The sequence below is a fragment of the Lacerta agilis genome, chromosome 5 (assembly GCF_009819535.1).
Source record: "Lacerta agilis isolate rLacAgi1 chromosome 5, rLacAgi1.pri, whole genome shotgun sequence".
Taxonomy (NCBI): Eukaryota; Metazoa; Chordata; class Lepidosauria; order Squamata; family Lacertidae; genus Lacerta; species Lacerta agilis.
The window spans coordinates 93,699,702-93,725,734 of NC_046316.1; the positions used below are offsets into that span (position 1 = coordinate 93,699,702).

At 47.6% G+C, this 26,033-nt stretch overlaps 1 protein-coding gene across 1 annotated transcript in view; it reads left to right on the forward strand.

Annotated features, from left to right (window-relative positions):
* Positions 1-17,742, forward strand: part of TPRG1 (tumor protein p63 regulated 1) — a 35,785-nt gene extending 18,043 nt beyond the window's left edge. Inside the window, exons 4-5 of the mRNA XM_033148154.1 lie at positions 8,766-8,919; positions 17,094-17,742. Coding sequence (XP_033004045.1) covers positions 8,766-8,919; positions 17,094-17,288 — 349 coding nt within the window. The 3' untranslated portion in view covers positions 17,289-17,742. The remainder of the gene's footprint in view (positions 1-8,765; positions 8,920-17,093) is intronic.
* The last annotated feature ends 8,291 nt before the right edge of the window (positions 17,743-26,033 follow it).

The following is a 26,033-nucleotide window of genomic DNA, read 5'->3' on the forward strand; positions in this document are numbered from 1 at the left end:
GGAGGAGGAGGAGGCGGGAGGCTGCCTTTAAAGATCTGAAGTAAGATTCAGATGCTAACACATTTTGGGCATGGAATGTGGAGAGACTGCCACCTTATCCTTTGCCTCAGGCTGCAAAGTGTCTTTGGCAAGATAGACAACTAAGACACACACACACACACACGGTTCTTGGACCCACAGCCAGGGGCGTAGCAAGGTAAATTGGTACCCGGGGCAAAAAAAAAAAATGGTCAACCCCCCCCCCCCAGGCATGGGAAGGTCAGGCGGTACCTGGTGCGGAAAATTTCTTGTCAACCCCCCCATTGATCCCCCCCCCCGCAAAAATTGTTTTACGTTATTTCATATTTTCTTACAAAGGAATAATAACAAGTAATAATAATAAATAAATTTATTTATATCCCGCCCTCCCCGGCCGAAGTCGGGCTCAGGGTGGCTAACATCAGATACATAGCATTGGTATAAAATCAAACAATGATTAAATTACCTCCTAAAAACACCTCAAAATCAAATTGAAGTCTAATTAGATGGCTTTCCACAGGGTTAGGGTTGGGAACAGTAAGTGCTCCACTGAACTGAAATTTCAGCCTTCATGACATAGAAAAACAGCCAAGAGAACAGCTATTTTGGTGGAGGAGGGTCAAGATATTAACCGATATGCATGAAATTTCATATATAGCTATATAATCCCTAGTATAGTAAGATAAGACCTTCGGAGCAGGCATTAATTATTTTTTTTCAAAAAAAATTGTTCCTTGATCATTTGTCACCCCCTCCATTATGGAAACTGGGGTGGCCCGCCCCCCTTGCTACGCCCCTGCCCACAGCTCTTGACTTCCCTCCCCGATCTCGCTGATTCATGTTAAGCAGTAGTCGCTGCTCACTTGCTTAACTCCCAATCCCATTTGTTTGCTTAAAGTAGGGGTCAGCAAACTTTTTCAGCAGGGGGCCAGTCCACTATCCCTCAGACCTTGTGGGGGGCCCAGACTATATTTTGAAAGGGGGGGGGATGAACGAATTCCTATGCCCCACAAATAACCCAGAGATGCAATTTAAATAAAAGCGCACATTCTACTCATGTAAAAACACGCTGATTCACGGACAGTCCGCGGGCCGGGTTTAGAAGGCGATTGGGCCGGATCCGGCCCCCGGGCCTCAGTTTGCCTACCCACGGCTTAAAGTGTCGTATTAGAATGTCCTCCGAAAAGCATTTTGTTGGAAAGAGGATTCATTGCAGGAAGCACACAAACCCGCAGCCTGAAATGCTTTCTCTAAGTGATTTATCTCCTGAAACCATGCGGGTAATTAGAGGAACACAAAGAGGAGATTCGAAAATCCCGGTGGGATTATCGCGAAAAGGCATTGTCTGCAACGCTGGCCTTAGGGTTGACGAGAGCAGCAACCAAGCCCAGGGCAGGAATTGGACATGGGGAAGAAATGGAGGCAGTGAGAGATTTCACTTTCTTGGGCTCCATGATCACTGCAGATGGTGACAGCAGTCACGAAATTAGAAGACGCCTGCTTCTTGGGAGAAAAGCAATGACAAACCTAGACAGCATCTTAAAAAGCAGAGACATCACCTTGCCGACAAAGGTCCGGATAGTTAAAGCTATGGTTTCCCCAGTAGTGATGTACGGAAGTGAGAGCTGGACCATCAAGAAGGCTGATTGCCGAAGAATTGATGCTTTTGAATTATGGTGCTGGAGGAGACTCTGGAGAGTCCCATGGACTGCAAGAAGATCAAACCTATCCATTCTGAAGGAAATCGGCCCTGAGTGCTCACTAGAAGGACAGATCCTGAAGTTGAGGCTCCAGTACTTTGGCCACCTCATGAGAAGAGAAAACTCCCTAGAAAAGACAGTGTTCTCGAAGCTACTAACATGAGTTTGGCCAAACTGCGAGAGGCAGTGAAGGATAGGGGTGCCTGGCGTGCTCTGATCCAGGGGGTCACGAAGAGTCGGAGATGACTGAACGACTGAACAACAACAACAACAACTCTTTCAGGAAGACAGGGGAAATCTTGGACGGGTCGCCCTTATCAGGCCAGCTATGATATGGTTGTAGTGACTGATAGCTCTCTCCTCCATGAATTTATCCAGTCCTCTTTTCAAGTGATCTAGCTTGATGGCCATCGGTGCATCTTGTGGGAGAGAGTTCCATAGCTCAACTGTGTGTTGCATGAAGAAATAAACGTCCAGGAAGGATGGGAGGAAGATTGGGTAGGGGAAATGAGACGTGCCCAGGATACTTTGGGCCTAAGGGTCCATTAATTCTAGCTTCGCCTCCCTCTCCCAGGAAATAAAACACTCTTCAAAAGCATGAATAATATCTCACTAAGTCGCTAGTAAAGCCCTCTCTCCATTTCCCACTTTGATTTTGGGATGGCATTCAGGCTGCCTTGTAAACTGGGATGCCCAGCACTGTAATTATCCCGGTCTTTGGCTGCGTCGCTTCAAGGGCGTAGTCTCCGCAGCCTCACTCAGAGTTGCACCGCCCTGGAAGGCAGAGCCAGCGCATGAGAAAAGGGAAGCGAGAGGCAGGAGAGGGAGCCTGGGGAGAATGGATGCCCGGTGTCAGGGGTTCTTCAGCTGTGAGGGGTAGCTCAGTCGGTAGAGCATGAGACTCTTGATCTTGGGGTCATGGGTTCGAGTCTGACATTGGGTTAAAGATTCCTGCATTGCAGGGCGTCTACTAGATGACCCCCGTGGCCCCTTCCAACTCTGTGAATCTGTGCTTCTGCCTTCAGATGTCTTCTAAAAGTCTGGTAGTTGTTTTTCTCTCTGACATCAGGTGGGAGGGCGCCACCACCGAGAAGGCCCTCTGCCTGGTTCCCTGTAGCTTGGCTTCTCGCAGCGAGGGAACCGCCAGAAGGCCCTCAGCACTGGATCTCAGTGTCCGGGCTGAACGATGGGGATGGAGATGCTTCTTCAGGTATACTGGACCAAGGCCCATCTAGCCCAGCATCCTGTTCTCACAGTGGCCAACCAGGTGCCCGTGGGAAGTCCACAATCAAAATCTGAGCACAAGAGCCATTTCTCCCCTCCTGGGGTTCCCAGCAACTGGTATTCAAGAAGCAATGCTGACTCCAGCTGTGGAGCCAAAGCACAGCCACCATGACCAGTTGTTTTCAGTAGCCCTCTCCTCCATGGATTTTCTCAATCCTCTTTTTAAAGCCATCCAAATTGATGGTGAGCACCGCTTCCTGTGGCAGCGAGTTCCATAGTTTCATTAATGTAGGCCAGTGGTTCTCAAACTTTTTTCTTTTATCCAGGCCACACTTTCAGAAGAAACAATTGTTCATGCTGCACCTTTTTAAATGTTTTTTTTTTTTTAAATAAGAAATTCATTTTCCCGTGGGGTGGAGTGGAGAATTCCTAGCAGTACTTGATTTATATCCTAGAACACAACTACTTTATAATATGATCCAGAAAGTATAAAACAATGCAGCTACGAAAGAAGACGAATAATTTCCCCAATATAATTATGAACGAGCCCCTTAAGTTGTTGTACAAACTCGATGAGAAGTGTGAGCTTGCTTTTGCCAGGTAATCTCATTTATATTAGGTCTAATTCGAGTCAAACAAATTCTCCTCTCCTCATTAACAAAAATAAGCCTTTCTCTTTTCTGATCTTCCATATTTGTCCAAGTTGGAAATCTCTGCTCACAACAATATATTGTGGAGAACTGCAGAAGACTAGCCAATGCTCATGAAGAGGGGCATGGCATGCATACTGTTTTTTTATGCTATGCTTTGCTGTCTAAACCACTGAGCCTTGGGCTTGCCGATCAGAAGGTCGGCGGTTCGAATCCCCTTGACGGGGTGAGCTCACGTTGCTCGGTCCCTGCTCCTGCCCACCTAGCAGTTCAAAAGCACGTCAAAGTGCAAGTAGATAAATAGGCACCACTCTGGCGGGAACGTAAATGGTGTTTCCATGCGCTGTTCTGGTTTCGCCAGAAGCAGCTTAGTCATGCTGGCCACATGACCCGGAAAAACTGTCTGTGGACAAACGTCGGCTCCCACAGCCAGTAAAGCAAGATGAGTGCCGCAACCCCAGAGTTGTTCGCGACTGGACTTAACTGTCAGTGGTCCTTTTGTTGTTGTTCAGTTGTTCAGTTGTGTCTGCCTCTTCATGGACCAGAGCATGCCAGGCACGCCTATCTTCCACTGCCTCCCACAGTTTGGCCAAACTCATGCTAGTTGCTTCAAGAACACTGTCCAACCATCTCATCCTCTGTCGTCCCCTTCTCCTTGTGCCCTCCATCTTTCCCAACACCAGGGTCTTTTCTAGGGAGTCTTCTCTTCTCATGAGGTGGCCAAAGTACTGGAGCCTCAACTTCAGGATCTGTCCTTCCAGTGAGCACTCAGGCCTGATTTCCTTCAGAATGGAGAGGTTTGATCTTTTTACAGGTGGGTAGCCGTGTTGGTCTGCCATAGTCGAAACAAAATAGAAAATTCTTTTAAGTAGCACCTTAGAGACCAACTGTGTTTGTTCTTGGTATGAGCTTTCGTGTGCATGCACACTTCTTCAAGAAGTGTGCATGCACACGAAAGCTCATACCAAGAACAAACTCAGTTGGTCTCTAAGGTGCTACTGGAAAGAATTTTCTATTTTGTTTGATCTTTTTGCAGTCCATGGGACTCTCAAGGGGTCCTTTACCTTTACCTTTATGCTGAAATGTTTAAATGTTTCTTTGCCTTTGAGTCTTCTTGCCCCCCTTTGCCATCCTCTCCTTTGAGAACCACTGCTATTGTCTCTTGTGGTTCTTCCAGATCATCGGTTCAAAGAGTTCAGTCGTGTGTCCCCTGCAGCTTCTGTCTCACCCCGCCCCCCTGCACAGCCCCCAGCACAATTCTGGACAGCAGATAGTTAACTTGGTTGAGCCCAAAGCCTTTTGGAAGCTTTTGGTTGTGTGCCATGTGACTCTGCAGCACATAAAAACAGCAGCTGCTTTTTTGGGTTTTGGAACAGCTCAGGCCCGTGGATAGAATTGTAAACACTCTCTGAAAAAAAAAAAACAACAACCAAAAATTTGGTTTTGTCTGACTCCGTGCCAACCTCTCGGGGGGACAGACTTTTCATTACGGAGGGAAGAAAGAAACTTCCCCTGGTGTCATGCAGTCAGCAAAACCCACCAGCACCCATTTGCCCTCCGAGGTGCCAACGTCTCACTTCCTTTGGGTCGCTAGATTAAACAAACATGGAGGGCAGCCTCCTGTGTTGCTGGGGAGAGAAGCCTTTGTGGGTTTTGACGGAGGAAAGGGTTTGGGGCCACCAGTTCTTTCTGCATGTTTGTATTCCCCCCCCCCACACACACACCTTCCCCCTTGCTGTGCTTCCACGCCCAGCCTGCGGAGCAAGAATTCGTGTCTGCATTTCCTTGTAAATCTTGGCGTGCCGCCTGGGGCTACCCTTTTAATTCCCTCTCTGAGGTTTGCAGGGAGGAGAGTCTGAAGCAGACAGAGAGGATGGGAGCCACAGTTGTCTTCCTTGAGTCATCAGAATGGCTGATCCTCTGTAGCTCTGGGTGGGGGAAGAAATGTACTTGGGGGGGGGAAGACAATAGGGAGAACTTGGGGGAAAGACTGGAAAACGCAATATCTGAAGAGAGAAGGGAATGGGTTCCTGGTGAACTTATTGCTCTGGTGATGCTGTTTTGATTTTTGATTTAACCACTGAACCATAGAATTTATTTCCCCCTCTTCCCTCCCTGACCCTTTCATAGAAAAATAGAATAACTGAATCCTAGAATTGTAGAGTTGGCCAACCCCCTGGTAAGCCCTTGTGGTCTCTTCCAACTCTATGATTCTATTATTCTATGAATCTCAGCTAAAGCATCTGTGACAGATGGCCATCCAACCTCTGCTTAAAAACCTCCAAGGAAGGAGAGTCCACCACCTCCTGAAGGAGTCCATGCTACTGTCAAGCCGCTCTTGAAATATAGTCAGAATCTCCTTTTTTGTAAATGGAATCCATTGGATTGGGTCCTATCCTCTGGAGCAGCAGAAAGCAAGCTTGCTCCATCTTCCATGGGACAACCCTTTTGATCTTTGAAGATGGTTATCATATCTCCTCTCAGTGTCCTGTTCCCCAACATCTATGGCAGGTGACCATCTGACCTCTGCTTAGAAACTTCCAAGGAAGGAATCATAGAATCATAGAGTTGGAAGAGACCACAAGGGCCATGCAGTCCAGCAATTTCTAAGGGAGGTTGTTCTGCTGTTGAACAGCTTTTGCCATCAGTCATTTCTCCTAAGGGTTACTCCGAATCTCTTTTCTTCTCATTGGAATCCATCAATTTGGCTCCTACCCTCTGGAACAGCAGCAGAAAAGATGCTTGCACCCTCTTCCACGGGACAGCCCTTGAGATATTTGAAGATGGCTACCATACCTCCTCTCAGTCTCCTCTTTTCCAGGCTAAACATTCCCTCAACTGTTCCTCATACGGCTTGGTTTCCAGACCCTTGATCATCTTGGTCGCCCTCCTCTTCACACCTTCCAACTTGTCACCATCTTTCTTAAATTGTGGTAACCAGAACTGGACACAGAAGTCCAAAATAGAGCGGTACTATTTTTTTTTTCTTTGATCTTGATGCTAGACTTCTCTTGAGGCCACCTAGAATTGGTCAGGGGGCAATGATTCCTTTGGCTAGAAGTTTCTGGAAACCACAAGAGGGAAGAATTGCTCTTGTGTCCGGATCGTGTTTGTGGGTTTCCTAGAAAAGGCAACTGTTCAGCCACTGTGAGAACAGGATGCTGGACTAGATGGGCCATTGACCAGGAAGTTATTTTTATGTTCCTTAAAGGTAAAGGTAAAGGGACCCCAGACCATTAGGTCCAGTCGTGGCTGACTCTGGGGTTGCGGCACTCATCTCAATTTACTGGCCGAGGGAGCCGGCGTACAGCTTCCGGGTCATGTGGCCAGCATGACTAAGCCGCTTCTGGCGAACCAGAGCAGCGCACGGAAACACCGTTTACCTTCCCGCCACAGCGGTACCTATTTATCTACTTGCACTTTGACGTGCTTTCAAACTGCTAGCTTGGCAGGAGCAGGGACTGAGCAACGGGAGCTCACCCTGTCGCGGGGATTCGAACCGCCGACCTTCCGATCGGCAAGCCCTAGGCTCTGTGGTTTGGACCACAGCGCCGCCCGCGTCCCTTAGCTAGATAGAAAATCGGAGGCGGAGCTTGAGTATCCAAATACTAAATATCGGAAGTTGGCAAAGAGGCAGGGGATGAGATCTGTGTTTTGTTTTTCTGTTTTTTCGCTTCTGTTCTGAGCCAGGTGCTTTCTGAATGGAAAAAAACAAAACAAAACAAAACCAGGGCTTGGGAAACATTTTGTCTCTGAGACGCTTTTTGCTTTTCGTGTTCCAGAACTTGGAAGCCATCAAAGAGCGCCTGCTTGTGGGATCGTCTCGGGGAGGGAGCGAAATAAGGGTTTATTTAGCTCATTTCTCAGACAATACAAACCCAAGCCAGAGTTTTGGCACCCACAGCAGAAGTGTTTGGGAGGTTTTACAGTAATTACATCTGAAATGGGAAACTGGTTCCCCCCCCCATTTTTTTCTAAACATCTAATCTGTCTCTTTTACTTAAGAAAAATAAAAAGCAGCATTAGTTTCAGTGTACCTACAAATACTTTAAAAAAAACAACCCCCCACAATGCAACACACAGAGAGAATCGTCAACAGTTGAGTCTAGTTCCTTTAAACCGGTGTGTTCCTGTAGCCACCCCAAACACTCACAACTCACAATGCTTCTGTTTTCCACCCTTCTCAACCTCATAGAATAGTAGAGCTGGAAGGGATCCCCAAGGGTCGTCTAGTCCAACCCCTTGCAATGCAGGAATCTCAGCTAACAAATCATGGACAGGTGACCATTTGACCACTGTTTTCTGCTGCTCTGCAAGGTAGGTTCCAAACCAATGGTTTTCGAGTTTCAAGAAAGGAGATTCCGACTAAACACCCGGGAGAACTTTCTGATAGTAAGAGCTGTGGAACAATCTCCCGTGAGAGGCGGTAGATTCTCCTTCACCGAAGGTTTTTCAGCAGAGGTTGGGTGGCCATCTGTCATGGATGCTTTAGCTGTGATTCCTGCATTGCTGGGGGTTGGACTAGAGGACCCTCGGGGGTCCCAACTGTACAACTCTATGATTCTTGTGCCTCCTCTAAACTTCTCCAGGCCTCATTCTATGGAACAAGAAAGCCATCGTGGCACAATGGTTAGAGTGTTGGACTAGGAACTGGGAGATCAGGGTTCGAATCCCTAAACAAGCCACAAAGCTCACTGAGTGACCTTGGGCCAGCTACCACCTCTAAGCCTGACCCACAAGATTGTTTTGAGGGTGAATTGTGGCTAGAGAATAACCATGTACAGTGGTACCTCTGGTTGTGAATGGCATCCGTTCCGAAGACCCGTTCTCAACATGAAAAGAGTGCAAAACTGAAGTGCTATATCTGCGCATGTGCGCGGCGCGATTCGGCGCTTCTGCGCATGTGCAAAGTGCAATTTAGCGTTTCTGCACATGCGTGCATGCCGAAACCCGGAAGTAACTCGGCCTGGTACTTCCGAGTTCGGCGCGTTTGTAACCCGTAACGAACGCAACCCCGAGTGAACACAACCAGAGGTATGACTGTACATCAGTTTGAGGTCCTTGGAAATAAAGGTGGTATATCAATGAAACAAAAAAAATAAAATTGCCCTCCTTGGTCTGTCTGCCGAGAAAGACAGCGCCTCCTCACCTGTCCAAATGTTTCATTTTCTAGGAGAGAGGGAGAAGGCCTGAGGATCTTCTGGGACAAACAGCGAGAGCCATCTCTCCTGGCACGCTGGAACCCCTTCTCCACCGACATGCCTTACACGACCTTCACAGAGCACCCGGTGAAGAACATCAACCAGAGGTTTAGCACCATCTGCCAGGTGGGCCACAATGGGTCAAGAGGGCACATAAAACAGATTGGGGTAATAGTAATACTGTGTCAGGCAAGGGAGTTCCCCCTCTCACTTTGGTAACTCACTGATCAGAATCGAAGAGCCGTTGATAGTCCTTTTTATTACAGCATCATGTTGCCAACAGAAACAGACAAGCCTCTTCTTCCTCTTCTGAACTGATCCAATCGGCCTGCTGCTGCATTCCCCAGCCTTCGTCTTCAGAGTATTCCCTGACATACCGAGGGTATAATCCAGTAGCTTCCAAAGTGGACATCCCAATGTTAACAGTAACAATTTTTAAAAAATAACAACAGAGAGCTCCTTTTTGGCTCATCTTGAGACAACCTCTCTCTTGTGAGCAGCTTGGAGAAAGGCAGTTATGAGTGGAGAAATGGCCGGAAGGGAGAGGGTTAAGCCCCTCTCCCCACGCACCCATTTCCCACTCCTATTTGCAACTTCCATGGACTGCTTTTCTTAAAAATTAAGCTCTGAGGATTGGTTGTTGTTGTTCAGTCGTTCAGTCGTGTCCGACTCTTCGTGACCCCATGGACCAGAGCACGCCAGGCACGCCTATCCTTCACTGCCTCTCGCAGTTTGGCCAAACTCATGTTAGTAGCTTCGAGAACACTGTCCAACCATCTCATCCTCTGTCGTCCCCTTCTCCTTGTGCCCTCCATCTTTCCCAACATCAGGGTCTTTTCTAGGGAGTCTTCTTTTCTCATGAGGTGGCCAAAGTACTGGAGCCTCAGCTTCAGGATCTGTCCTTCCAGTGAGCACTCAGGGCTGATTTCTTTAAGGATGGATAAGTTTGATCTTTTTGCAGTCCATGGGACTCTCGAGAGTCTCCTCCAGCACCATAATTCAAAAGGAGGATTGGTACCGACCTATAACTAGAGACGGATGGATCAGTCCATTTAGGTTTCTCATTTTTCCAATCTTAAGCTTGGTTCACACATTTTCACATCAATTTGTGATTCATTTGGTTTTTTAAAAGAGACCCTCCCATATTAGTGCACCCATCTGCTAAAGTATTTACATTATTTATTTAAAAAGATTGAAGGTAATTTACAGACCACCTTTCATTGTAAAAGCAACAAGGCTACTCACAAACTAAAACAAATACAAAATACTCATTTTGTTTGCAACTCTGACTGATGGACACGTTTTTGCAAGCAAGTTTCCCAGGTATAATATATTGTTATGTTTTTGCTGAGATATATACACACACACTTTCCCTAATAGACACGTTCTTGCACTCCTTTGTTAATTGTTGGAGAACTACACAACAAATTGCAGAAAAGTGTCAACTCTGAAGGATGCTCCAGTCAGTCACATTCCCAGTTTGAGAAATTTGCATGAAAATGTCCACCAATCCAAATTTCTCCATGCATAAGTATTTAAAAAGAGGCTGGTGCAGGATCAGACCAATGGCCCATCCAGTCCAGCATCTTGTTCTCACAGTGGCCAACCAGATGCCTGTGGGAAACCAGCAAGCAAAGGAGCATTTGAGCGAAGGAGTCCGTTTCCTTCCTGCGGCTTCCAGCAACTGGTCTCCAGAAGCATTTCTGCGTCCAGCCGTGGTCATTGTGGCTAGTGGCAATGGTGGCCGGTAGCCACCAATACCCCTTCTTTTCACCTGCGGCTAATCCCAGGTTAAAGAAGACCTGTCTGGGCGGCTGAGCCCTGCCAATAAATTTCAAAATGGATAAATGCAGGAAGCATGTGAGTGCGGTTGCGGTAGCCACAGTGGGCATCGGATAAATGCCATGGCGTGATACGGAGATCATTCAATAATGGATTCCTGGTGCCTTAATGTAAACAGGAAGTGAGTGGCATATGCCCTCCTCTCCCCGCAGCGTGAAATACAAGCTCCCCAGCCATTGATTTGAAACCACATACACTCAGGTCAAAAACAATATTTTCTCCTCCCCAAATTATCTCCCCATCTGCACGCTCATAAGGATGTCAGTAATCGGATCCCCCTGTGGGAAACAGAGCGAGAGAGGGAGTGCGGAGTGGCTTGTTCAAAGGGACGCACCGTCACCTCCGAGTGCTTTAATCCAGCTTTTTTTGGGGGGGGGGTGCGTTGGGAAGTTGACCCTTTTTCAAACCTCCCCCCCTCCCTCGTGGGCGCAAGGAAAAGGAGAGAAAATAGGTTTTTATTTTTCTTCAACGAGACGGGGTGGATTTCTCGCCCAAGTGGTTTCAGGAAAACATCCGATTTGGCAAAGAATGGAATCGTTCACGCTTCAGGAGACGAAGGAGCTGCTTGGAATCCCACAAACTCCCAGGGCAAGGAGGGGGGGGGGAGCTTGCAGGCTCTGAGATCATCTTGGGAGAGCAAGTGGTGAAACCGCACGTGGGTCGGACTTCTCTGGTCGCCCATCCCTCCCCGAACCTTTCATCTGAAGGACTCCAGGTGCAATCGCTTTTCAGCAACCCGAAATACTTGCAGCAGAAAACACAGGCAGAGATGTACCTCCAGTGGAAAGGGACCTGCACTTGAGGCACAAACACACAAAACACGGCCTTTTAGATTTTACAGCAGCAAAATGTGGTCACAATAGGGCAGCCTGCCAGAAAGCGTGCGAGCAAATAACACAGTCTACCAGGGAAGCAGAGATCTTGGAGACAGAGCACAAGCAAACAGATGCATAGAGTCATAGAGTCATAGAGTCATAGAATCATAGAGTTGGAAGAGACCCCAAGGGCCATCCAGTCCAACCCCCTGCCAAGCAGGAAACACCATCAAAGCATTCCTGACAGATGGCTGTCAAGCCTCTGCTTCAAGACCTCCAAAGAAGGAGACTCCACCACACTCCTTGGCAGCAAATCCCACTGTCCAACAGCTCTCACTGTCAGGAAGTTCTTCCTAATGTTTAGGTGGAATCTTCTTTCTTGTAGTTTGAATCCATTGCTCCGTGACCGCTTCTCTGGAGCAGCAGAAAACAACCTTTCACCCTCCTCTATATGACATCCTTTTATATATTTGATGCAGTCATACAGGAGTCTGAAGTTTAAGGCCAGCCTAGACATTTTGACTTCATAAGCTGCTACTAGCTAGGCCTGTCCTGTAATAGTCCATTCTGGTTAGATTTCATTGCCCCTTTTCCAAAATCGGGTTTAGTCCAGCTGGGATTTGCTGCAGCCACTTAGAGCTTCACTGCAGGAAAAGATGGTGGTGGGGAGAATAAATGATTAGTATTTCTATTTAAGAGGGACGCGGGTGGTGCTGTGGTCTAAACCACTGAGCCTCTTGGGCTTGCCGATCAGAAGGTCAGTGGTTTGAATCCCCACAATGGGGTGAGCTCCTGTTGCTCAGTCCCAGCTCCTGCCAACCTAGCAATTCGAAAGCACGTCAAAGTGCAAGTAGATAAATAGGTACTGCTCCGGTGGGAAGGTAAACGGCATTTCCGTGCACTGCTCTGGTTTGCCAGAAGCGCATTAGTCATGCTGGCCACATGACCCGGAAGCTGTATGCCGGCTCCCTTGGCCAGTAAAGCAAGATGAGCGCCACAACCCCAGAGTCGTCCGCGATTGGTCCTAACGGTCAGGGGTCCATTTACCTTATTTCTATTTAATACATTTTTGTCCCATGTTTCTCCCAAGTTAGGATTCAAGGCAACATAGAGCATTTTTTAAACGTTGCACAAAGAATAATAAGAACAAGCAAGTTAAAATACAACAGAACCAGCAATTACACTACAATTTGTCAGCCCAGCAATCAACATCTTCTGCACTTTAATCTCCAAAGGCCTGTCTGGGCAGGACAGTCTCAGCCTGCCGGTGGAAGGATAACCAAGGAGGGAGCCAGTCCGCTCTCTTGGAGGGAATCCCTTAATCTAGGAGCAGCCCCAGAAAGGCCCTGTCTCAAGATGAGCAGGCGCTGAGGCAGCCATCCACCGAGGATAGGATTTGGTTTGGGACTTTAGGGTGTGGTGAGGTAGCATGACCCGAATTCCAAAGTGCCCTCTCCTTTCTCAAGAAGGCGTTTGCATCACTTCTTGGTGGGCGGCACGGCTAAGGAAAACCCCAAGCCGATTTCCATGCAGGATGGTGGCTGGAGACACCTGTCTCCAAAGATTTGCATTTGCAGATGACGAATCAGTGACTTTTCTGTGATGTCAGCGTACATGAGAAGGGTGAGCTGCTTTTTCACTCGAGGGATATTGGCCAACTACATCACACGCTCCTAATGCATGCAATCGGTTCTTCCAGCTAATCTTGTTGGGATAAGCAACTTTATTGCAATGCCATATTGTCATGGCGGGGAATCCTGTGGCTGCAACTGGCTCAGCTGAGGAGGGTGGGTGGGTGGCATTGAATGTCCACGTCATTCCTGCTGCTCAGGGAAGAGACCTCTCCAAACATTCACACTCCAGCTTCTGTGGCAGAAAGAAACATAGCTGAAATGAAAATGTATTTTGGGCCTGATTAAGGCCTGGAGGTAGTGATAAAGGTTGAGATGACATTCAGTGCTCTAGAAGTAGAGGGATGGGCAAATCTGCCAAATTTGGTTTCTCATTATTTTCAGCCTCAATTTCAGTTCTCCTTATTTCCAGAGCAGTTTACTATTTTCTTTCTTTCTTTCTTTCTTTCTTTCTTTCTTTTCTTTCTTTCTTTCTTTCTTTCTTTCTTTCTTTCTTTCTTTCTTTCCTTCCTTCCTTCCTTCCTTCCTTCCTTCCTTCCTCCCTTCCTCCCTCCCTTCCTCCCTCCCTTCCTCCCTCCCTTCCTTCTCTTTCTTTCTTTCTTTCTTTCTTTCTTTCTTTCTTTCTTTCTTTTCTTGTCCTCATGAACATTTATTAGCATCTTTTGTCCAGATTTCTCCTAATGTGCATATTTGTGGATGCAATTTTGCCTAATATATACATTTTTTTTGCAAAGCAATCTCCCTTAAATCCATACTTTTTGTATGCCATTTATTTTTTTTAAGCGATATGTGCCTTTTGGTGCACGCTTGACTCTGGCATATGCATTTTGCACAAATTAATTTATTGGAGAAATGCATTGAGGGTTTCAGAGAAGTGCAGATTCCAAGTTGGGCTGTGTTTGGATTCCTGCATTGTTTCAGAAAGTGCGGGTTGAGTAGGTTCAGCTTTAAGTGGGGATGAAATCAAATTTCTCACCCGACCCAGCTCAGCATCACACCTGGCCTGGAAATGAGCAGGCAATTCTCGCTATCCATTAATTGCTTAGTTCCAGAAATACAGTTTTTTTTTGTAATTTGTCCAGGGAAACGGGAACAACGGGCATGCTCCCTGCTGGGCTAAACACCCCCGGCCGAACTGCCGGTCAAACTTCAAAGCCCTGGAACAGCAGCAGAAACCAGAGACCTAGCTTCAGAAAGCCAGGCACTCTTTCTGTCCATTTAGCAGCAGAAGATGCACCACAGAGGCTGGCATGAGCATTATAGTTAAGCATTTATTAGGCGAACATGAGGACAAAAGAAAGCACATGTGCAGTCACCTCCATATTCGGAAAACGAAAGAGAAAGTACAGACTGAGGAACGGAAGTTCCCAGCAGCACACTGGAACACTATACAGACATGTGACAAGCTCCCATCCTCAGTCTGTTATTAAGGTGGAATGGGAATTACAACACTTTGCCCTGAGGAGCTTGCAATCTCCTTGTCGACCCTGAAGTGATGTGTGTGAACCTGCGTGAAGAGGCAACCGGGGGGGGGGGGGTAGTCATGAGCAACATGGCATTCTTTCCCCTAAACACCCACCAGCTACAAAAAAATGAAAGGCACAAATACAGGATGGGGAACACCTGGCTTGAGAGCAGCACATGTGAAAAGGATCTAGGAGTCTTGGTAGACCACAAACTTGACATGAGTCAACAGTGTGATGCAGCAGCTAAAAAAGCCAATGCAATTCTGGGCTGCATCAATAGGAGTATAGCATCTAGATCAAGGGAAGTAATAGTACCACTGTATTCCGCTCTGGTCAGACCTCACCTGGAATACTGTGTCCAGTTCTGGGCACCACAGTTCAAGAAGGATACTGACAAGCTGGAAGGTGTCCAGAGGAGGGCAACCAAAATGGTCCAAGGCCTGGAAACGATGCCTTATTAGGAACGGCTTAGGGAGCTGGGTATGTTTAGCCTGGAGAAGAGAAGGTTGAGGGGTGATATGATAGCCATGTTCAAATATATAAAAGGATGTCATCTAGAGGAGGGAGAAAGGTTGTTTTCTGCTGCTCCAGGGAAGCGGACACGGGGCAATGGATTCAAACTACAAGAAAGAAGATTCCACCTAAACATTAGGAATAACTTCCTGACAGTGAGAGCTGTTCGACGGTGGAATTTGCTGCCAAGGAGTGTGGTGGAGTCTCCTTCTTTGGAGGTCTTTAAGCGGAGGCTTGACAGCCATCTGTCAGGAATGCTTTGATGGTGTTTCCTGCTTGGCAGGGGGTTGGACTGGATGGCCCTTGTGGTCTCTTCCAACTCTAGGATTCTAGGATTCTCTGATTCCTGAGTTGCGTCTCTCTCTGTTTACACTCGAGATTTTGGCACCTCTCCTCGGGGTCTGTCTGCCTGCCTGGCATGTAACCCAAACTCCTTTGTGCTTCCCATATTCTGAGGATGCCTCGGCATGTTAGAAGTCACTGCCATGGACCGCTTTTAATCCTCGATCACTGAATGTGGGCAGAAAGAGCCAGCATCTTTTGTGTGCACAAGATTCCAAAAAGCTCCTGAGACTTTTAGAGCAGGAATTGGTTGGGGGGGGGGCTTTCCACGCACCCCACGAGCCTGCAGCACATTTCCAGTGTGGGGCACAATGTTCTTTGGGGAGGTGGCAGAGGGGTGGTCGAAGGACAAGTGAAGATTCCTAGTTCCTCGGTATTCTCAGCAGCGAGATGGCAGGCATTCGGTTTCAAATGTTATTTGCTGCAGACGGCCAAGCAGTGCTTGGTTTCCTAGGCAGGCTGTTGTTTTCCTTTGGTTGCAAAGGGAGCGACCCACAGAATGCGCACAGTGGCTGGCCGGCTTTCGCCAATTCCTGTCGGGGTATTTTTAAGCGTGGGATGTGGGCATCCTTAGCACCCAACCACACTTGAGAAACAGGGAATGGGGCAGAAATTTGGTTTGGTTTGGCACTTGTAGGCAAGCCTACCTAATTTCGCACTTTTAAAAGCAGGGTGTGTGAACCAAAGCACAGAGATCCTTCAAGATTCACACCTCTGTGAATTTTGCAATGCAGCTCGCCAGCCAAGTTTTGCGTACAAAAATGTATGTGGTAGGGTAAAGCATGCATAGAAAGGTATATATTAAAGAGGGTAACATCCAAAAATGTGTTATATTTGAATTTTGCAAAATAAATAAAATGAATATGTCCATATTGGACAAAATAGCACGGTAAATGTGTACATTAGGAGAAAATTGCACTAAAATGTTGCTGAATTTTCATAACAAAATAGAAAATTCTTTCCAGTAGCACCTTAGAGACCAACTGAGTTTGTTCTTGGTATGAGCTTTCGTGTGCATGCATGTATCTGAAGAAGTGTGCATGCACACGAAAGCTCATACCAAGAACAAACTCAGTTGGTCTCTAAGGTGCTACTGGAAAGAATTTTCTATTTTGTTTCGACTATGGCAGACCAACACGGCTACCCACCTGTAACTGAATTTTCATGTGGACTTAAAAAAAAAAAGCTTTGCAAAATGATGTGGAAATTTGGAGAACTGAAGAGTGGAAAATTGGAATCTTGGGCAAATCTGGTGCAGCTATATTTCCACATGCCTACTTCTCCTGTCCAGAATTCAAGAATCCCAAGAATTATGGGGCAGTTCTGCATCCTTGCGTAGGAGTGCGTGAAATTTGCATTTGTATGTTTTTGTGGCTTCCAGCAACTGCTGCCTCCAACTATGGCATAGCCATCCTGACTAGGAGCCACTGGGAGACCTCTCCTCCTCCACAGATTTGCCCAGTCCTCTTTTAAACCCATCTAGGCTAGTGGCTGCCCCTGCTTCCTGTGGTCGGGAGTTCCACAGTTTGCGCTGTGCAGAGAAAGCTTCCTCTTTCTATATGCAAGGTTATGGTGGCCCAACAGAAATTATTGCTAGATCAGGCTACAAATATATTGTCCTGTTCGATGCTTCAGCAGCTCCCCAAAAAATGTGGCCAGCCTGACCAAATGTTTCTCCTGCCCTTCTGCAGATCTCCGCCTTCACTGCTCAGCTGGTTCAAGCAGTCCAGAATGCCGAAAGAATGGATCCCACAGCTGGCCGAACTGCCGGGGTCGAGGTAGCACACGAGCCCCTCCTGATAGAGACCTACACAGGGCTGATGTCTTTCCTCGGAAACCGAAACAAGCTGGGTTATTCCCTCGCTCGGGGGAGTTTTGGCTTCTGAACGTCTGGCCAATTGGGGTTTTTTTTTTTCCTTTCCCTTTTGCGGTGAATGTGTTGTGTTTATTCCCCTTGCACCTTGAAATGTTGCTAAAGAGGATGGGGGTTGTTAATGAAAGGGCTGTGAGATGCAACACCCCCACCTGGCCTTATAATGTGTGCTGAGTCCAACCATTTAGCTCATCGTGGACATCATCTCAGGCTGGAAGCAGCTCTCCAAGGCTGCAAACTTTCCCCAGCTATACCCTGGGGATACTGGGGATTGAACCAGACACCTTCTGCATGCAAAGCAGCTGCTCTGAGCTACCGTCCTGGAATGGCAAAACCTCCTTTTCAGGGTTCAGGGCCACACAGGATTTAACCACGGGGTCTGGAAAGACCTCCCCTGTTGAAAGGAGCCACAGTTCTCTAGAAGCCTGAAAACTGCCTGCAAGCCAATGGCCCCTCTAGTCCAGCATCCTGTTCTCACAGGGCCCAACCCCGATGCCTGGGGAAAACCCACAAGCAGGACCTGAGCACAAGAGCCACACTCTCCCCTCCTGTGGTTTCCAGCAACTGGCGTTCAGAAGCATTGCTGCCTCCAGCTGTTGAGGTCAGAGTATAGTCATTGTGGCTAACAGCTCCAATGGTGTTCATAGAACTGTAGAATTGGAAGGGAACCCGAGGTTTTTCTAGGTAATCCACCTTCAATGCAGGAATGTAGTATCTGAGGAACATCTGAACACAGTCCTCCTTGGGTTTTTTTTTCCATTGCAAGCTTCTCTCCTGATAACTCAGGTGTTTCAACACCTGAGTTGGATGCAGCAGCTGAGATTCCTGCATAGATGGCTCTCGGGTTCCTTTCCAGCTCTATGGTTCTATGATTCTATGAGCATTAAGCTCATTGTATCTAAAATGCAGTGACAAGAATAAAGAAAATCTGTGGCACATTTCAGTGAATCTTGCCCTGTTGCCAAAGCAAAACCATCCTCACCTAGTCTCAGGTTTCCACCTCTACAATCTAGGGATTAGGCAAGCCCACCCACTCTGCGGCTGCAGTCCTAAGCCACTGAATTCCATGGGACACAATGTGAATTGCACAGGACTGTGCTCTAGGGTGCTATATAGGTAAAGGTAAAGGGAGCCCTGACCGTTAGGTCCAATCGCGGACGACTCTGGGGTTGCGGTGCTCATCTCATGTTACTGGCTGAGGGAGCCGGCGTACAGCTTCCGGGTCATGTGACCAGCATGACTAGGCCGCTTCTGGAGAACCAGAGCAGCACACGGAAACGCCGTTTACCTTCCCACCAGAGCAGTACCTATTTATCTACTTGCACTTTGACATGCTTTTGAACTGCTAGGTGGGCAGGAGCTGGGACTGAGCAACGGGAGCTCATCCCGTTGCAGGGATTCGAACCGCCAACCTTCCAATCGGCAAGCCCCAGGCTCTGTGGTTTAACCCACAGCGCCACCCACATCCCATGCAATAATTTATAATAAGACTTAACACTATAGCATACTATGTACAGAACACCACACCAGAAATAAAAGATATAGAACGAGAAAGAAAAACCCACTATTATTGTCAGCATGACCTTGACAGAAAGAGATAAGAGAACCAGTTTAAGCCCGCTGTACTCATCTTCTCTGAAGGAACAACCCAAACATCATGAATCTTCTGCTTGTTTCTTTCATGCGGAGAAGCTTCCAGAACCCTCTTGAACCAAGTAGAATAGGAAAGATCTCTACACATCAGAGCAATACTTTCTGCACTAGGAAATGCAAACTGGCACATCGGGTCAGCCACTGTGAGAACAGGATGCTGGACTAGGGGATAAGAGAGGTCACCTGAAAGACAGGTCATACCATAGCTGTCAACTTTTCCCTTTTCTTGCGAGGAATCCTATTCGGAATAAGGGAATTTCCCTTAAAAGGGGGGGGGGGAGCTGACAGCTATGGGTCATACTCACCTGTCCAGGTGATGGAATCGGCTTTGCAGTTGGGCCAGAGAAAACTAAAGGCGGCCGAGGAATTGGGGATGGGTGCAGGATGGGGTCCCAGCAAAGTGCCACATGGTGCCCACTATAAGAATCACACACACACACACACACACACACACATTCCCTATAGCAAATGACAGGTCATGGGAGCCTAATGATCCTGGTGCTTCAATCTGTATGACAACCATGAACCAGAAGTTATTTTCTTCTTACTGTTTTATTTCAGTTACGTTTGTGTTATCTAGATTATTAGCTGGTCATTTAGAAGAACAACTGTTTAGAGATTGCTGCTTGAGTTTGATTTTCCTCGTCCCTCCTTGTCTCTTTTCCTTTGTGTACCATTGCTTTTCTTTTTCTATTGTACATCCGTGGGAAGAGACTGCCTTGTTTTGATAGTATGTAAGCTGCTCTGGGAGCCTTTATTTGCTGAGGAGCAGCGCAAATGTGGACCCAGTAAAGAAATAAATATTCTGTGTTACTATATTAAGAGTCGGCTGAATTATTTAGAATTTTGGGACAAGGGGAGCATACATTTCTTTGTTTCAGGGGAGGGCAAAGTGGGGAAACAGTAAAAGGAATCATTAGGAGTTTAAATAAAATGTGAAAAACTTTACAAAGCTATTGAAGCGGGGAAAAGTTAAATAATCAATTCACAGATGGGTGGAAACTACATTCAGTTTGCATTTAAAGTTAAATCTTCCTAATTTGTACTTTTGAAAACAATTTGAGAACTGAAACACAACAATCCTTTGGAATCTGCACTGCTCCAAATATCTGACTGTGGTTCTCCAGCCAAGTAATGCATTCAAAAATGCACATATTAAGGTAAACCGTGCATAAAAATGCAAATGTTGGTGAAAAATAAATATGAAGATACATAGGGAAAATATGGAGCGTATTTATATTAGGCAAAATTGCATACAAAATGTATCTATTAGGAGAAATCTGCATTACAATGCTGATGAATTTTCACAAACAAATTCTTTTTTTAGAAATAATAATAATAATAATAATAATAATAATAATAATAATAATTGCAAACTGATGGGGGAGTGCTGAAAACTGAACTCAGATTGGAAAAATGAGCAACTGAAAGAAACCTAATGTGATTAAGTCAGTCATCCCTAGTGTCAATACAGGGCTTTGTCAAAAATAAAGATGGCAGCTACAAAAGGCCATCGAATCGTAGAATTGGAAGAGACCCCAAGACTCATCTAGTACAACCCCATTCAGTGCAGGAATCACAGCTAAGTAAGGACTTTTTAAAAGAGAGCCTAGGGCAGGTGCCACTCACTGGGGAGCAGGAACCCTAGCAGTGCCCACAGATACTGATGCCAAGGTTGACATCTCAAAGTTCTGAGGCAGACTAGGAGAAATGCAAGTGTCTGTTGCTGGCTTTTGGTAAAGGTAAAGGGACCCCTGACCATTAGGTCCAGTCACGGATGACTCTGGGGTTGCGGCGCTCATCTCGCGTTACTGGCCGAGGGAGCCGGCGTACAGTTTCCGGGTCATGTGGCCAGCATAACTAAGCCGCTTCTAGCGAACCAGAGCAGCGCATGGAAATGCCGTTACCTTCCCACCGGAGCGGTACCTATTTATCTACTTGCACTTTGACGTGCTTTTGAACTGCTAAGTGGGCAGGAGCTGGGACCGAGCAACAGGAGCTCATCCCGTCGTGGGGATTCGAACCGCTGATAAGCCCTAGGCTCTGTGGTTTAACCCACAGGGCCACCAGGAGGACCGATGCTATTTGGAGACCTCTGAGAACACAAGAAGAGTCCTTCAGCAGGAAAAGGCTCATGGTCCCTCTAGTCCAGCATCCTGTTCGCACAGCAGCCACCAGAGCGCCCTCGAAAACAGGACCTGAATGAGTCAACCCTCCCCCTGCCTCTAATTTGCCAGCAAATACTTCTTCCAGCTGTGGAGAGAGTGAACCCAGCTGTTATGGCTAGAAGCCATGGAATAGCACTCTCCTCCATGAATTTGCCAAGCCGACATTTAAAGCTATCTCAGTAGGTGGTCATCACTGCCTCCTGTGGCAGGGAGTTCCACAGTTTAACTATGTGCCGCATGAAGGAGTTCTTCCTGGTGTCTGTCCTGACTCTCCCACCATTCAGCCTTCATTGGAGGTTTTAGCATTAGGAGAGAGAGAAAATAAACATTTGTCTACCGATTTCATCCAGAATTTAACAGCACCCCAGAGTTCAACCTCTGCGTTTGCAAAAAAGTGGGAAGGTACTTGCACGCTCCTTACAAGGAAGCTTCCTAGCAGTTGGGGGAAAGCAGGAAAGACTGACTTGATGCAACCATGTACGGATACCTGCATATCTCAAGAGGCTTGTCGCAATCGCACAATTTTTATGCGAATGCACGAAAAGGCACACCCTCTGCCCCCTCCCTTGCCTGCAACTTAGTTCACCCCACGGGCAGAAATCCTGCAGGGAGATGAGGTCAAGCCCACGCCACATTCCTGCAAAGGACCACGATGTGCAGCAGGATGGAGCCGTTCTGGGGTTGCTGTGCCAGCCCCAGGAAATGGGAAGCGAGCGCAGGGGCCGGTGCAGGATTCAAGCTGGCAACGGCGGTGCAACATTGCTGCAATCGGGGGCCCGCCCCTCTTCTCCGCACCTGCTGTGCCGCCTCCACAGCGGAGGCAGTCGGCCCTTCCCTTGAGGAGAAGAGATGGGGCCACTCCCTTCCTTCTTCAGCTTACAGGAATTGCCTCGGCCTGAATCACCGTTGGCACGAGGCAGGCACCGTATCCTTGGCAATGGGGCCTGGGCGGTGCCAGCTGCTACAGCTGCAGGGTTCGGCCTGGCTCTGACGAAATGTCAGGATGAGGCGAGGACCTGAGTCGCGCTTCCCCAAAGCATTTCTCCGTGAAACCGCATGCGGGTCCCTTCGCGGGCCTTTTTGCCAGGCGCCCACGGGCTGGAGAGAAGAGGAATTCAAATAACTCTCCGTGTATTGTTTTGCCTTCTCACCCACGCTGTACCCATTCGACCCAACCTATTTAAGGTATTTCCCCAGCTGCCAGAAAGCTGGTACTTAGTTGCCTTGAGCCTGGTGGGTCATCAGGGCTGGATTTAGGTTGGATGAGGGCAGGTGTGGAGGACTCCCTGGTCCTGAATGGGGCAACTGTGCCCCTGAAGGACCAGGTGCACAGACTGGGAGTCATTTTGGACTCACAGCTGTCCATGGAGGCACAGGTTAATTCTGTGTCCAGGGCGGCTGTCTACCAGCTCCATCTGGTACGCAGGATGAGACCCTACCTGCCCGCGGACTGTCTCACCAGAGTGGTGCATGCTCTGGTTATCTCCCACTTGGACTACTGCCATGCGCTCTACGTGGGGCTACCTTTGAAGGTGACCCAGAAACTCCAATTAATCCAGAATGTGGCAGCTAGATTGGTGACTGGGAGTGGCCGCTGGGACCACATAATGAGAGATCTACATTGGCTCCCAGTACATTTCTTTGCACAATTCAAAGTGTTGGTGCTGACCTTTAAAGCCCTAAACGGCCTCGGTCCTGTATACCTGAAGGAGCGTCTCCACCCCCATCGTTCAGCCCGGACACGGTGGTCCAGCTCTGAGGGGCTTCTGGCGGTTCCCTCACTGCAAGAAGCAAAGCTACAGGGAACCAGGCAGAGGGCCTTTCCGGTAGTGGCGCCAGCCCTGTGGAGCACCCTCCCAGCAGAGCACCCTCCCAGCAGAGGTCAAAGAGATAAATCACTATCTGACATTCAGAAAATACCTGAAGGCAGCCCTGTTTAGGGAAGTTTTTAACCTGTGATATTTTAATGTATTTTAATATTTTCTGGAAGCCGCCCAGAGTGGCCCGGGAGACCCAGCCAAATGGGCGGGGTACAAATAATAAATTATTATTATTATTATTATTATTATTATTATTATTATTATTATTATTATTACCCTTGGGGGTCCCTTCCAGCTTTACAATTCTATGATTCCGGGAAATGCAACAAATAAAAAGGAAAGGAGAGAGACAAAACAAATTTGCAGGTCTCTGCTCACAGCCAAGGAACTGAAAGGAGCACTTATCACTTTCCCTTCCGTAAGTGGTGTGATTTTCTTCCTCTCTCCCTCTGCCTCTTCCCTGCTTTTGCCTAGATTTCCTCACTCCGATCTTCATTTACTTTCCCCGTCCCCTTTGGCCGAGTGACAAGGCTGGCAGTTAACAAGCTGGTCCAACTGTCTCGAAGCATCCCAGCGACGAACGGCTTCCCAAACGGGGAGGGATGGGATGGAGGGGGGGGGGAGAGTGCCTAAACACCCTTAATGTTTCCAGGCCTGCAATGCCGAGAATGTGGTAGGGCTCACGGCCAGTCCTTCGCGCCTCTCGCTAATTAAACCCCCAGCGTCTAAAGTTAGCTGCTCACATGCCTGTTTCGTGTGCCCCCCGGGTTTTTTTTTTTTTCCAAAGTTCGCTTTAGAAGTATCTGCCCCGGGGGCTGTGATGAGTGAAGCCTTCACACGATGCTTGCAAATGTGGATGGACAAATTGGAGCTTTTGCACATCTTATGGGTGGGCAGGGACAGAGGCTGGTCTCCCCCAAAGCACCCAGGGGTGTCGTGTTCGAGAAACAATTGGCAGACATCTGTACGCATGGGTTTTGCAACTCACTGTGGGTCTTACAGCAAATTTCTTAACCCGAGGTACTATTTCTGGGTTAGCGGAGTCTGTAACCTGAAGCGCTTGTAACCTGAAGCACCTGTAACCCAAGGTACCATTGTATATATATTCTATTAAAACATGCAGATAATTACAATAAAAACTTTACAGCATTAGCCCTTTCACCAAATGCAGTCAGTTCTCAAAAGCCTGTTGGAATGAAACAATCTTCACCTGCTGGCAGAAGGAGCCAGTCTGCTTTCTCTAGGGAAGGAGTTCCAAAGTAGTCTGGGAGGAGCCACCACTGAGAAGGCCCTCTCCCGAGTCCCCACCAAGAGGGCCTGTGAGGGTGCCGAGACCGAGAGAACTGTTTCCCCTGAACATCTCCAAACCTAGGTGTTATGTACTGAGTTGAATAGGATCCAAACTGCAGCAGTCTGATTGGTCCTAGAACAATAGGATTGAGATTGCAGCAGTCTGACTGGTCCCAGAACAATAGGATTGAGATTGCAGCAGTCTGATTGGTCCCAGAACAATAGGATTGAGATTGCAGCAGTCTGATTGGTCTGCAGGAGCCACCCAATCCAGCTCCAGGTGGAAGTGAATCCGCACTCCGATTGGCATACAACAGTATCCCGGAATTAGCCAATCACGTGGGGCCCATTGTGTAAATAGTGTATATAAAGCAAACGTTTTGGGGGAACTACATTCCTCACTACTATGAGCTGAATAAAGAGCATGAAAGTCACACTGGACTCCGAGTATCTTTCACTAGGCAAGCTCATATGCGGGAATGCGGTCTTTCAGATAGCCTGGGCTATTTGTTTTAATGCACCTTTATCCTATAATATGCATTTGTGTGCCCCCTATTTGGACGCAGAACTGCAATGCAAAATTCGGAGATGTGCAAATTTTGAAGCATGGCTGCGTTTCGGTCCTTGTGTTGTTTCGGAGAGTACAAATCCCCCCACCCTTAGCATCGTATGGGTGGTTCGGGCAGAATTGGGGTACAGAGCCATGCAAGACTTTGTAGGTCAAGACCAGCACTTTGCCCTGAAGTTCAGTGAAGACTCTGATGTGAAGACCCCTCGGAAAAGTATGCAAGGAAGAGGAGAAAACTGGTAGATTTCACCCCCCAAGTGTACTTCATTCTTATGCGGGTGACGCGTTCTGGCTTCTGCGCTAGCCCTTCTTGTGGTAGGAAGAGCGAGGGGGGGGGCTGCTTCGATGCCTCTGCTGGAGGGTCAACCATATTCCTCTTCACAGCAGCAAACTCTTTGAAACTGGCTTTCCATCTCTTGGTTTTGGGATTGCACAAATGTAATTACAGCCGCAGAGCTCTCCAAGAAAATCCTCTAATCCACTCAAGGAAAATCCTGCAGCTCAAAAAGTCTTGAGGAAATGTTGATTGCACAGATTATGTAAAGAGGCTGCAATTTTTAATATATTTCTCTCTCTTAAAAAAACCCAAAACCCTTTTTCTCCCTCGCTGCCCTTGATCCTTCTACCCCAAGCAACGCCTCCCACCTTCCTGGTGTTAGACTTTTATATTCTGTGTTTGGCAGAAGAGGAGAGCCCTCAGAGCGTTATGTCAGATCGCCCAGCCCGTTTATGATAACAAACACTACCCCCCCCCTTATTAAAAGATCCTTTGCAATTAACCTTCCATAGAAACCACACAGTTGGCCGGCGCTCACGTTATACAACTTGGATGAGGTCCCCAGAGCCACAGTGGTTCAAAATTTGGTTTTTTTGTTTTGGAAAGAAGGCTGTAAGAGTGGGCCGCACATCTGTCAAAAAATGGCAACCACCACCGCTGGTCTCCTCGTTCTAACTCCGCCTGTAAACAAGTCTGGGCATACGAAACTGAAACAATTGCAAATTGCTTGCTTCTCTGTTTCCACATCACCCTCTTTCCTCTGTTGCCCCCCCCCTCCAGTACATATCTCATTTGAGACTGTAAGCGCCTCAGGGCAGGGACCTGCTCTCTTAACCTTCAAGTACCACACTTTCTACACCGTGTTTGCTTCTGCCTCCACTGGGCACCTTTTCTTTTGTCCCCAACCCAGCATTGAAGTTTCATCTGTAAGCCTCTTGGGGCAGAGACCTGGCATCTTGGACTCAATAAAGTAGAAACAAAA